Here is a 12,445-nt window from a genome sequence, read left to right on the forward strand (position 1 = left end):
TTATGTTGCCCAGGCTGATCTTGAACTTTTGGCTTCAAGTGATCCTCTTGCGTTGGCCTCCCAAAGTGCTGGGATTACAGGGGTGAGCCACTGTGCCTGGCCCATGTTCCTTTTCAGTATCACTTTCCAAAGACTCTCATCAGGAAGTACAATCTATTTGCCTACCCTCTGAAGCTGGGCTTGGTCATGTGGCTTTCTCTGACCAACAGAATGTGGCAGAAATGACTATGCCAGAGAAGTTGAGACCAAGAGGCAGCGCATGTTTCTGCTTACCTTCTGGGATCTGCCATCATAGCCATGTAAACAAGCCTAAGCTAGCCTGTTGGAGGATAGGAGATGGAGAACACAGTTTCCCCCACTGCCCTAGTCAACAGCCAGACAACCATCAGAAGCAGAGTTGCCTATCTGGACATTAGCTGGCCACAGACACAAAAAGAAGTCTGACTAAGAACAGAAGAACCTCCCAGCTGAACCTAGCCTGGACTGTTGACCCACAGAATTATGAGCTAAATACATGGCTGTTTCGAACCACTACGTTTTGGGTCATTTGTAATGCAGCATTAATTGTGGTAAGAGCCAACTCATACAAGAGGTCAGAAGTGATTCACCTTTTTGGGGAAAAGGCCAGGTAGATATTACAAAAATCTGACCCCGTATAGGGTTACTGGGGTGTGAGTGGGAAGACACAGTATTCAGAAGCAAGCATTTCTTTCTTTCAAAGTTAAAAAAAAAAAAAAAGACAAAAAATACCAGATTCACATATTTCTCTGTTTATATATATTTTCTCTATATATAGACACAACTCTTCAGCAAACATTTACAAGATATGTGGGCCACATTGAAAAAAAAAGAGTGCACTCCGTGGACAGAACAACTCCCACGCATCCAATTCCAGGACACAGAAACACACACGACATACAGAGATCTGAATAGGCACAGTAAACCAAATAAATATGACTTATTCCAAATCACAACCACAGATGCTCTCTGGAACATCACGAGAGAAGGCAGAGAAGAGATTTTGTGCTGTACTTCGAGACTGGTCTGTTAAAAAAATAAATAGGAACCAGAAGGTCTGGGACCTGGGTCTCACCAAAATAACACCCTGTGTAAAGAACAGCTGAATGGCAAAATACAGTTTTCTCCGGAGGGGCCTTTTGCACATTTCTTCCTGTCTTGGAAGCTGGGGTACGTAGGGCAGGGAGACGCAAGTCTAACGGCAGCCAGAACGTTGCCGTCTCCCGTTTCTGCTTTGGTGGGGTGGGGTAGGAGCTGGGAGCCATGAAGGCTACCGTAGCCTCAAGTCTCCCACAGAGCTCTCTTCAGAAAGTAAGGGTTGACTAGACCTCTATCCACCCTGCACCAGAGGCTGGGCAGAGGTTGGAGGTTCAGGTGCAGTTGAAGTTGCTGTACCGAGGGAAAGAAGCCTTCACAAGCACACAAGGATGCATCCCAATCCCGGTGTGCTCAGGATGGGAGGACTAATACGCCCCTTCGCCAACGCTTCAATACGCTGCTTTACCTATCCTCTCCCCTCTCCAAAATCCCAGCTGCCATTCTGTGACCACCCTAGAGGTGGCAGGTCTCCCGAGAAGAGCCTTTCTCTCTGATGCTTGCTGGGTTTCCCCCATTCTGGGTGCATTCTCAGAACAGAAGAGCGGGCAAGACTGCTCTATCAAAAGGACAGGTAGGCAGAGTACACTAGCTCACTTCGGGTCTGTTTGTGGATTGGTGACACTCTGTGTGAAGACCTCGGGGGGACTGTTCCCAGACCTAGCATGGTCCTGGACCCAGCTCATCAGCTAATGTTCCCCAAGGAAAACACACACCATGCTCTACCCTGGCCGACCTCTGCCTTCCTTTTCCTCCTTTGTCCTGAGTGAGTAACTGCGCTTAGAGAAAAGCTGCACCCCACCACCATTAAGCAGCTTTCACCAAACACACACATTTCCAAGACCCAATACTTGGAAGGAAAGGCGGTTTTCCCTTGCAAGATGGCAGCAGGATACAGACTCTGCCCGGCCTGGGGGGGGTCTGAGCAGGACCCCAAAGAGCTCTGACCGTCTCATGCCTACAGACACTTTTTGGGTCCACTCCCTATGTGGGGAGATGCATTTCTTGAAAAGAAGAAAATGAGTATCTTCTGGCATCACACAGAGGAGAAAAAAAGGAGAAAATACAACAGATGGAATCCCAGACTCCAAGAGAGATGTGTGAGGGACTCCTGTGTGCCTTTTCTTTTTTTATTTTTTTTTGAGACAAAGAGTCTCGCACTGCCACCCGGGCTGGACTGCAGTGGTGTGATCTCAGATCATTGCAACCTCCACCTCCCAGGTTCAAGCGATTCTCCTGCCTCAGCCTCCCAAGTAGCTGGGATTACAGGCGCCCGCCACCACGCCCAGCTAATTTTTTGTATTTTTAGAAGAGACAGGGTTTCACTATGTTGGCCAGGCTGGTCTCAGAACTCCTGACCTTGTGATCCGCCTGCCTCGGCCTCCCAAAGCGCTGGGATTACAGGCGTGAGCCACCATGCCGGGCCTCCTGTGTGCCTTTTCTAAGTCGGGGGAGGCCTCAGGACCAGGGTGGTTTAGCATCAAAAGAATGGGGCAGGAAGTCATTTGTAGTCCCTCCTCCAAGCCAGTGGTTCTCAAATGGGGGCAACTTTGCCCTGCAGGGAACATTTGGCAATGTCTAGAGACATTTTTGGGGGTTGTCACAACTGGGGTGTGAGTGGGGGATGGTGCGACTGGCATCTGGTGAGGCCAGGGATGCTGCTCAGCATCCTACAATGCAGAAGACAGTCCCCTCAAAAAGAATCACCTGGCTGCAAATGTCAGTAATGTCGACGTGGAGGGTCAATCTCTAGCCATGTCCAGAATATCGCCAAAGGCCCCTTGCCGAGGAGCACAGAGGTAGCCCCACACACCTCTTCTACACCAATTTCCAAAAAGAAATTCCCTTCCCAGGTCTCATCTTACAAGACAGTTTGGAGGGATAGGGAAAGAAGAAGAGGAGACCATTCTGGACACCAGCAAACAACGATGGCTCCTCATCCACCAACATCCCCTACCTCCTGCAAGGGAGGAACGCCAGACTTGGGCAATCTTTGGTCAAACAGGAAAACGTAAGGCTAAATTGAAGGGGTACTCCCTCCACCCCATCTGCCCAGAAGTGAAAGTCACGGTAGTTTCTTTTTGCACTGAACTCCATGCTTGTGAACAGACACCAGGACCCCGCTCCTGGGGTGACCGTCCAGCCAGGAGGAAAAATAAGCAGAGGAACAGGTGGGGCAGCTTGGCTGAGGCTGCCTGGGTGAGGTGCCCCTCACTTGTTCTCAATCAGAGTCTGCACCTTGTACACGAGGTCCCGCGCCAGCTTCAGGACTTGCTTGGTGTTGTGTCGCTCAGCCATTTCTGAAAGAGCAGAAAAAAATCTCATGAGCCTCCTTCCGCGTCCAGTCTTAGGGCACACTTCCAGCCCCTGGAGGCTTCTCTGGGGGCGTCTCCATCACAGATTGGCTCAGGAAGCAGAGGCCCTGGAGAAGCCCTCTAACTCTGGACCTCAGTTTCCTCATCTGTAAAATGGGGATTGGAACAGCAGCCGCCTCACCAAGTTGCTGTGGGGATTGAATGGGATAATGCTGGTTCACAGGATGTGCTATAAAAAGGTGAGGTCAGTCGGGCGCGGTGGCTCACACCTGTAATCCCAGCATTTTGGGAGGCTGAGGCAGGCAGATCACCTGAAGTCGGGAGTTTGAGACCAGCCTGACCAACATGGAGAAACCCTGTGTCTACTAAAAGTATAAATTAGTCAGGCGTGGTGGTGCACACCTATAATCCCAGCTACTCAGGAGGCTGAGGCAGAAGAATTGCTTGAACCTGGGAGGCAGAGCTTGTGATGAGCCAAGATTACACCATTGCACTCCAGCCTGGGCAACAAGAGCGAAACTCCATCTCAAAAAAAAAAAATAATAATAAAAATGAAAAGGTGAAGTCCTTCCACTCCTCTCCTATAAACAGAATGACTGAAAGCAGTGCTGGGCACACAGCAGATGCTGAAAGATATGAAAAGGAGGAAGCAACAGAGGGAGGAAAGATGGAAAAGGAAGAGGAGAAAGGGACAAAAAAAGCAAAGAAAAGAATAATTTTATCAAGAGCCATACAATGTGGTCAGACTTCCAAACCAAATAATCCTAAACTTAGACATTTATCATAAATAAACCATTTAGTAGAAAGAAAAGAAAAAACAAAACAAAACAACACTAAAACTAAGACATGGTTCCTGAACTGGGTACCAACGTACCCCAGCATGTCACAGTGAACTTACAGGGACACTGTGGAGTATTTGGATATTTCGAGGGAAGCGCGGCAATGCTTCATCTAAGTTGAGCGCCACGTCAACTGTTAGCTGGAGTGAGTTCATGAATTTCACTACGCTGTCATCAATAACTTTCTTTTTTTCTTTTGAGACAATGTCTCATTCTGTTGCCCAGCGTAGAGTGCAGTGTGGTGTGATCTCGGCTCACTATAACCTCCGCCTCCCAACCTCAAGCGATTCTCATGCCTCCTGTAATCCCAGCCTCCTGAGTAGCTGGGATTACAGGTGTGCACCACCATGCTGGGCTAATTTTTGTATTTTTATTAGAGACAGGGTTTTGCCACATTGGCCAGGCTGATCTGGAACTCCTAGCCTCAAGTAATCCACCCACCTTGGCCTCCCAAAGTGCTTACAGGCATAAGCCACTGTACCCAGAGTCCCATCAATGACTGTCTTTGCAAAGTTAGATTTTTCAGCAGCTGCTGAAATAGAAAGTAAGTGCCATGGGCCGGGGCACGGTGACTCACGCCTGTAATCCCAGTACTTTGGGAGGCCAAGGTGGGCGGATCATGAGGCCATGAGATCGAGACCATCCTGGCTAACACGGTGAAACCCCGTCTCTACTAAAATATACAAAAAACTAGCCAGGCGAGGTGGTGGGCGCCTGTAGTCCCAGCTACTCGGGAGGCTGAGGCAGGAGAATGGCGTAAACCCGGGAGGAGGAGCTTGCAGTGAGCTGAGATCCGGCCACTGCACTCCAGCCTGGGCGACAGAGCGAGATTTCGTCTCAAAAAAAAAAAAAAAAAGATATAATGTATGTGTTATTTTTTTAACGGCTTCTAAGTTGCTATGATATAAATATTTATGAAGTGGTTTATGAACTATTTACTAAATGAAACTTTTGGTCTGAGGGGCTGTTATAATTTTACAGAGACACTAGCAGTGCATGAATTGAGAAAATTTAGGAATCTTTATGCTAACAGATGAATTGCTTTGGACTCTCAATCACACCTTCAAACTGAAAATAACCTACATGCTAATGATAAGAAATGGTTCAGTAAGTTATGGAACAGTCACTTGAGATATAGTTTGTAGTTTAAAAAAATGACTGGCTGGGCACAGTGGCTCACACCTATAATCCCAGCACGTTGGGAGGCCAAGACAGGCAGATCGCCTGAGGTCAGGAGTTCTAGACCACCCTGGCCAACATGGCAAAACCCTGTCTCTACTAAAAATACAAAAATTAGCCGGGTGTGATGGCACACATTTGTAGTCCCAGCTACTCAGGAGGCTGAGGTGGGAGAATCGCTTGAACCTGGGAGGCGGAGGTTGCAGTGAGCTGAGGTCGAACCACTTCACTCCAGCGTTGGTAACAGAGCGAGAGATTCTATCTCAAAAAAAAAAAAAAAAAAAAAAAAAAAAAAAAAAAAGATTATATGAAAGACAATGTTTGAAATATTAGGTGAAAAAAGGTATATACAACTGGATTCTGAAATTGTAAAAACATAAAAATAAACATGACTGTGGTTTCCTGGATTAGACCCTAGAACAGAAAAAGGATATTGGTGAAAAAACAGGTGAAATCCAAATAAAGCCTGTAGTTTAGTAGATGGTAATGTGCCAATGATAATTTCTTAGTTTTGGCAAATGTACCAGGGTCATGTAAATGCTAACAGTAGGCAAAGCTAGGCCAAGGTATCATGCATTTTCTGTGCATCTAAATCTAAAACAGTTCTCATCTACAATTTTAGTAGACAACTAAAATGCAAAACTATTCCCCCCAAAAGTTTACTTAAATTAAGAACCCTAATAATGTTTCAAAAGTGAGGTCACAGTGGCTTTTTTCTTTTGTTTTTTCCAGAACTTTTTCATTAAAAAAATGTTTAATAGTGATAACAGTGGCGATAGCTTTCGTTTATTGGGTTCCCTCCAGGTACCAGGTGCTGGGATTTAACCATGTTGTCTCCTGTAATCCTCTGGACCTCCCTGTGAGGGAGGGAATGTTAGTACCATTTTATCCCTGAAGAATCTGAGGCCTAGAGACGTGAAGTCACTTGGACAAGGTCACACAGTTCCCAGGAGCCTGGATCAGAATTCACATCTGTCTGATTTCAAGGGCTGTGTCTTTTTTGTGTTACTTAAATTGCTGCCCTGGGCCTGCTTTTCCCACACACATCAACCAAAGCAGACCACTGCTAGCCCATTTCACAGATAAGGAAGTGGATGTTTAGAGAGAGGGGAAGTGACTTGACCATGGGCACAGCTGGTCAGCGGTAGAACCAGGCTTTGCCCCGAGCTGATTTCAACACCTGTAGTCCCTCTGCCAGATCCCTGGAAAAAATGCACCCTCAGCATTACGAGATGTGAACTTGTCCTTTTGGAAATAGCCATAAGAAGTGTGCAGAGCCCTCTTTATCCCCTTCACCATGCATCCATCTCAGCCCATCTTCATGCCTCCTGAGACCCCCAGAAGGGGCCTCCAGCAGCCTGCACCCCTCTCATGAGGCCCCAATCATGTGGGTACCATTAAAGAATTTGATGATGTCTGTGAAATCCATGTTGTTCTCCAAAATGATGTCGCGGTAGACTTCCACCAGAGCCAGCGCAATGAACAAGACGTAGTGTGCTGAGGAGACATGTTTGGCTGCCCAGATGGTCTCCCAGACCAAGAAGACGTCATCATAGATGAGTTCTGCCAAGACACCAACACACATGGGGAGAGAATTGGTGACAGGGCTCACAATGTTGCCTTCCCTTGGGAAATCCTGAAAGCTGGGAAAATCCCAGGCAAGTTTTGCCTTATGCCTCTGCCCTGGTGCAGTGGATAGAACTCAGGTCAGAAGACAGGAGAGGACTCTGTCATTTGACCACCAGAAACCTCAGTTTCCCCATCTGTAGGATGGGCTGTGTAAACCAGGTAAGTTCTAACTTCCTTCCAGCTCTGACATTCTGTAAGTGGAGGAACCAGGCATGTGTGAGTTTGAATTACACAGATTCGTCCTTGCCCTGCCCCTAGACCAGCAACACCTGCTATCCCTGCACCCACATCTCCATCAGCACCCATGGAGGCCTTTCTCCTTTCCCCCCACACACGGGCAGAGCCGGCTGTGGCCTCTGAGTCTAGTGAAGAGGCAGAGTAGAGCAATGGTTAAAAGTAAGCCTTTGGCTGGGCACGGTGGCTCATGACTGTAATCCCAGCACTCTGGGAGGCCGAGGTGGGTGGATCACGAGGTCAGGAGTTCAAGACTGGCCTGGCCAACATGGTGAAACCCCCATCTTTACAAAAAATACAAAAAAAAAAAAAAACTAGCCAGGCGTGGTGGTGGGCGCCTGTAATCCCAGCTACTCAGGAGGCTGAGGCAGAGAATTGCTTGAACCCAGGAGGTGGAGGTTGCAGTAAGTTGAGATTGCACCACTGCACTCCAGCCTGGGCGACAGAGCCAGGCCTAGTCTTAAAAAAAAACAAAAAAAACAAAAAAAACAAACCCAGTCTGGGAGACACAGCGAGACTCCGTCTCAAAAAAAAAAAAAAAAAAAAAAAAAGGCCGGGTGTGGTGGCTCACGCCTGTAATCCCAACACTTTGGGAGACCGAGGTGGGTGGATCACCTGAGGTCAGGAGTTTGAGACCAGCCTGGCCAAACATGGTGAAACCCTGCCTCTACTAAAAATACAAAAAAATTAGCCAGGTGTGGAAGTGGGTGCCTGTAATCCCAGCTACTCAGGAGGCTGAGGCAGGAGAATCGCTTGAAGCTGGGAGGCGGAGGTTTCAGTGAACAGAGATCGCGCCATTGCACTCCAGCCTGGGCAAAAAGAGTAAGACTCCATCTCAAAAAAAAAAAAAAAAAAAAAAAAAAAAGGCCGGGCGCGGTGGCTCAAGCCTGTAATCCCAGCACTTTGGGAGGCCGAGGCGGGCGGATCACAAGGTCAGGAGATCGAGACCACAATGAAACCCCGTCTCTACTAAAAATACAAAAAATTAGCCGGGCGCGGTGGCGGGCGCCTGTAGTCCCAGCTACTCAGGAGGCTGAGGCAGGAGAATGGCGGGAACCCGGGAGGCGGAGCTTGCAGTGAGCCGAGATCGCGCCACTGCACTCCAGCCTGGGCAACAGCGTGAGACTCCGTTTCAAAAAAAAAAAAAAAAAAAAGCAAGCCTTCCTATGTCTGATAAACTTGGTGTGAATCCTTCCTCCATCACTTGCTGGCAAGGGGAGCCTGGGGTAGTTACTTCTCCATGAGCCTGTCTCTTTTCTCATCTGTAAGTGGGGTGAAGCTGATAATAGAAAAAGGCTAAAGAGATAATACACATAAATGACTCAGCACAGTGCATGGCACTGAAACACTCCATACATGTCAGATTTTTTTTTTTCTTTGAGATGGAGTCTCGCTCTGTCACTCAGGCTAGAAGGCAGTGGTGTGATCTCAGCTCACTGCAACCTCCACCTCCCAGGATCAAGTAATTCTCCTGCCTCAGCCTCCTGAGTAGCTGGGACTACAGGCGTGCACCACCACGCCCAGCTAATTTTTTGTATTTTTAGCAGGGACGAGGTTTCACCATGTTAGGTCTTGATCTCCTGACCTCGTGATCTGACCTCCTTGGCCTCCTTGGGATTACAGGCATGAGCCACCGCACCCGGCCTATGTCTGATATTATTATAATTTTAACATCATCCCAAATCAGTACAACAGCAACAAAGTACTGTGTTATACGACACTTTTATGTCATGTTGGAATGTGCATGAAAGCCCCTGCCTCGTGGGCTTTAGAGTTCTTGGGCTCTGAAAAGCAGCACAGCAGAATGAAAGAGGTGGGTTCAAATCCTGGCTGTTCTCACCCTAGCCCTGAAGTTTTCTCTCCCTAGCTCTGAATTTAACCCTTCTCAGCCTCGGTTTCCTCATTGATTGGTAAGATGAAGATCTTAACAGTGCCTACTGTGGAGTGTCAATGCAAGATAAGGCAGGTGAAACGATAGTCCCAACTCCATAAACATGTGCTTCTCTCCCCTGCTGCCTCTGCTGCCAACCCTTCAACCTCACCTCCACAGGATCGTTTCCCCTGAAAGTTCTGCTACAAAGAGTCTGGACACAGGTCCCCAGTTTAAAGTCTTACCTCGCTTGAAATCCAGCAGGAACCAGCGGTAGCAGAAGTAGAAGTGAGTATAGTCCCCATTCTGATGCATCAGCTCAAACAGCTCCGAATCCAGGATCTGTCAGGAAGGAAAGGCAGCATCAGCCTCTTGGGAAAAGGCTGGAGCAAAGGAGACAGCTGAACAAATGGTGGTACATCCACACACCAGACACCATATAGCCCTTAACAGCCAGGTATAGTTTAAAAAATGGGAAAGGGGCTGGGCTGCGGTGGCTCAAGCCTGTAATCCCAGCACTTTGGGAGGCCAAGACAGGCGGATCATGAGGTCAGGAGATCGAGACCACCCTGGCTAACACGGTGAAACCCCATCTCTACTAAAAAATACAAAAAACTAGCCAGGCGAGGTGGCGGGCGCCTGTAGTCCCAGCTACTCGGGAGGCTGAGGCAGCAGAATGGCGTAAACCCAGGAGACGGAGCTTGCAGTGAGCTGGGATCCGGCCACTGCACTCCAGCCTGGGTGACAGAGCGAGATTCCCGTCTCAAAAAAAAAAAAAAAAAAAAAAAAAAAAAAGGGGAAAGGATCTGAATAGACATTTCTCCAAAGGAGATTCACAAATAGTCAAGAGGCACATGAAAGATGCTCAGCATCCTTAATCCTTAAGAAAATGCAATTCAAAACCACAGCAAGATACCAATTCACACTCACTAGGATAGTGAAAAATGACAGACAATAACAAGTGTTGGCAAGGATGCAGAGAAACTGGAACCCCCATACACTGCTCCTGAGAATGTAAATGGTGTGTCTGCTGTGGAAAACAGTTTGGTAGTTTCTCAAAAACCTAAACACAGAATTTCCATATGATGCAGCAATTCCACTCTTAGGTTTATCCCCAAGAAGAATGAAAACATCTATTGGTCAGGTGTGGTGGCTCAGCACTTTGGGAGGCCAAGGCAAGAAAATCACTTGAAGCCAGGAGTTTGAGACCAGCCTGGGCAACATAGCAAGACCCTGTCTCTAAAAAAAGAAAAAAGAAAGAAAAGAATTTATTATTAGCCTGGCATGGTGTCCTGGGCATGTAGTCCCAGCTACTCAGGATGCTAAAGTGGGAGGATCACTTGAGCCCAGTTCAAGGCTGCAATGAACTATGATTACACCACTGGACTCCAGCCTGGGTGACAGAGTGAGACCCTGTCTAAAAAAACAAAATGAAAACAAAAACATATCCACATAAAAATCTGTACGTGAATGAATGTGTGTAATAGTGTTATTCATAATAGCCAACAACTGGGAAACAACTCAAATGTCCATCAAGACATGAATGGATAAATATAAGTAGCATATCCATACCATCTATTTTAATATTATCTGGTAATAAAAACAAACTAAGTTTTGTTTTTATTTTTTTGAGACTGAGTCTCGCTCTATTGCCCAGGCTGGAGTGCAGTGGCATGATTTCAGCTCACTGCAAGTGAGTTCAAGTGATTCTTGTGCCTCAGCCTCCCAAGTAGGCTGGGATTACAGGTTCAAGTAATTCTCGTGCCTCAGCCTCCCAAGTAGCTGGGATTACAGGCACCTGCCACCATGCCTGGCTAATTTCTGTTATTTTTAGTAGAGATGGGAGTTTCACCATATTGGTCAGGCTGGTCTTGAACTCCTGACCTCAGGTAATCCACCTGCCTTGGCCTCCCAAAGTGCTGGGATTACAGGCATGAGCCACTGCGCCTGGCCTCGAACTAAGTTTTGATACATGCTACAATGCATCATACATACACGATAAACCTTGACATCATTATGCTAGGTAAAAGAAGCCAGTCACAAAAGGCCACATATTGTATGATTCCATTTATATGAAACATTTAGAAAAGGCAAATCCACGGAAACAGAAAGCAGCTCCTTGGTTTTCAGGGGCTGGGAAGACAGAGGGGATGGGGAGTGGCTGTTAATGAAGAGTTTCTTTCTAGGGTAATGAAAATATTCTGAAATTGATGATGATCACATAACTCTGTGAATAAATGAAAAGCCACTGACTGAATCATACGCTTCAAAAGGGTAAATTTTATGTATCTAAATTATATTTTAACAAAATGTTATAAAAAAACAGGTGGTGGAAGAATACCTCCAGCTATTGGATATGCTAGTCAGTGGGGAAAAAAAAAACCTTGTTTGAAAAATAATGTACAGAAAGAAAAGTATGTACAAAATGACTCTAATTATGGAAAAAATGTACATAGAAAATGGGCAAAGTTGGCTGGGTGCGGTGGCTCACGCCTGTAATCCCAGCACTTTGGGAGGCTGACGTGGGTGGATCACGAGGTCAGGAGATTGAGACCATCCTGGCCAACATGGTGAAACACTGTCTCTACTAAAATAAAAAAAATACAAAAAATTAGCCAGGCATGGTGGCGGGAGCTTGTAATCCCAGCTACTCAGAAGGCTGAGGCAGGAGAATGGCGTGAACCCAGGAGGCGGAGCTTGCAGTGAGCCAAGATCATATCACTGCACTCCAGCCTGGACTATAGAGTGAGACTCTGTCTCTAAAAAAAAAAAAACAAAGAAAAAGAAAATGGGCAAAGCATATGAATAGGCACTTCACAATCCAAATGAACTTAAAAAAAAAAAAAAAGAAGAAGATATTTAATTTCACTGTCAATCAAGACAATGCAAATAAAATCACAATGAAAAAACTGAATGAAAAAGACATACTATTTGATCGCACAGCAGGGTAACTATGGTCAACAATAATTTCACTGTACATTTTAAAATAACCAAAAGCATATAATTGGATTGTTTGGAACACAAAGGATGTCAATGCTTGAGGGACTGGATACTCTATTTTCCATGATGTGCTTATTTCACATTGCATTCTGGTCTCAAAACAACTCATGTACTCCACATATATATATATATACACCTATTATGTACCCACAAAAATTAAAAATAAAAATGTAATTATAAATCACAATGGGATGCTCGAATCATATCCAAGAGATTGACAAAAATATGTAAGTGTGACAATATCAAGTGAGGATGGTGTGTGTTGA

The 12,445-nt window shown here is 46.3% G+C and overlaps 1 protein-coding gene across 3 annotated transcripts in view; it reads right to left on the minus strand.

Moving 5' to 3' along the window:
* Positions 1-12,445, minus strand: part of LOC105495748 (small G protein signaling modulator 1) — a 119,257-nt gene continuing 106,812 nt past the window's right edge. The window contains exons 23-25 of one of the 3 annotated variants that reach the window (XM_071080299.1): positions 9,425-9,521; positions 6,842-7,009; positions 1-3,413 (exon numbers count right to left, since the gene is read on the minus strand). In XM_071080299.1, coding sequence (XP_070936400.1) covers positions 3,325-3,413; positions 6,842-7,009; positions 9,425-9,521 — 354 coding nt within the window. In that variant the 3' untranslated portion in view covers positions 1-3,324. The remainder of the gene's footprint in view (positions 3,414-6,841; positions 7,010-9,424; positions 9,522-12,445) is intronic. The other 2 variants (XM_071080300.1, XM_071080301.1) reach the window with 2 other exon arrangements.

This window comes from Macaca nemestrina, chromosome 15 (assembly GCF_043159975.1).
Source record: "Macaca nemestrina isolate mMacNem1 chromosome 15, mMacNem.hap1, whole genome shotgun sequence".
NCBI lineage: Eukaryota > Metazoa > Chordata > Mammalia > Primates > Cercopithecidae > Macaca > Macaca nemestrina.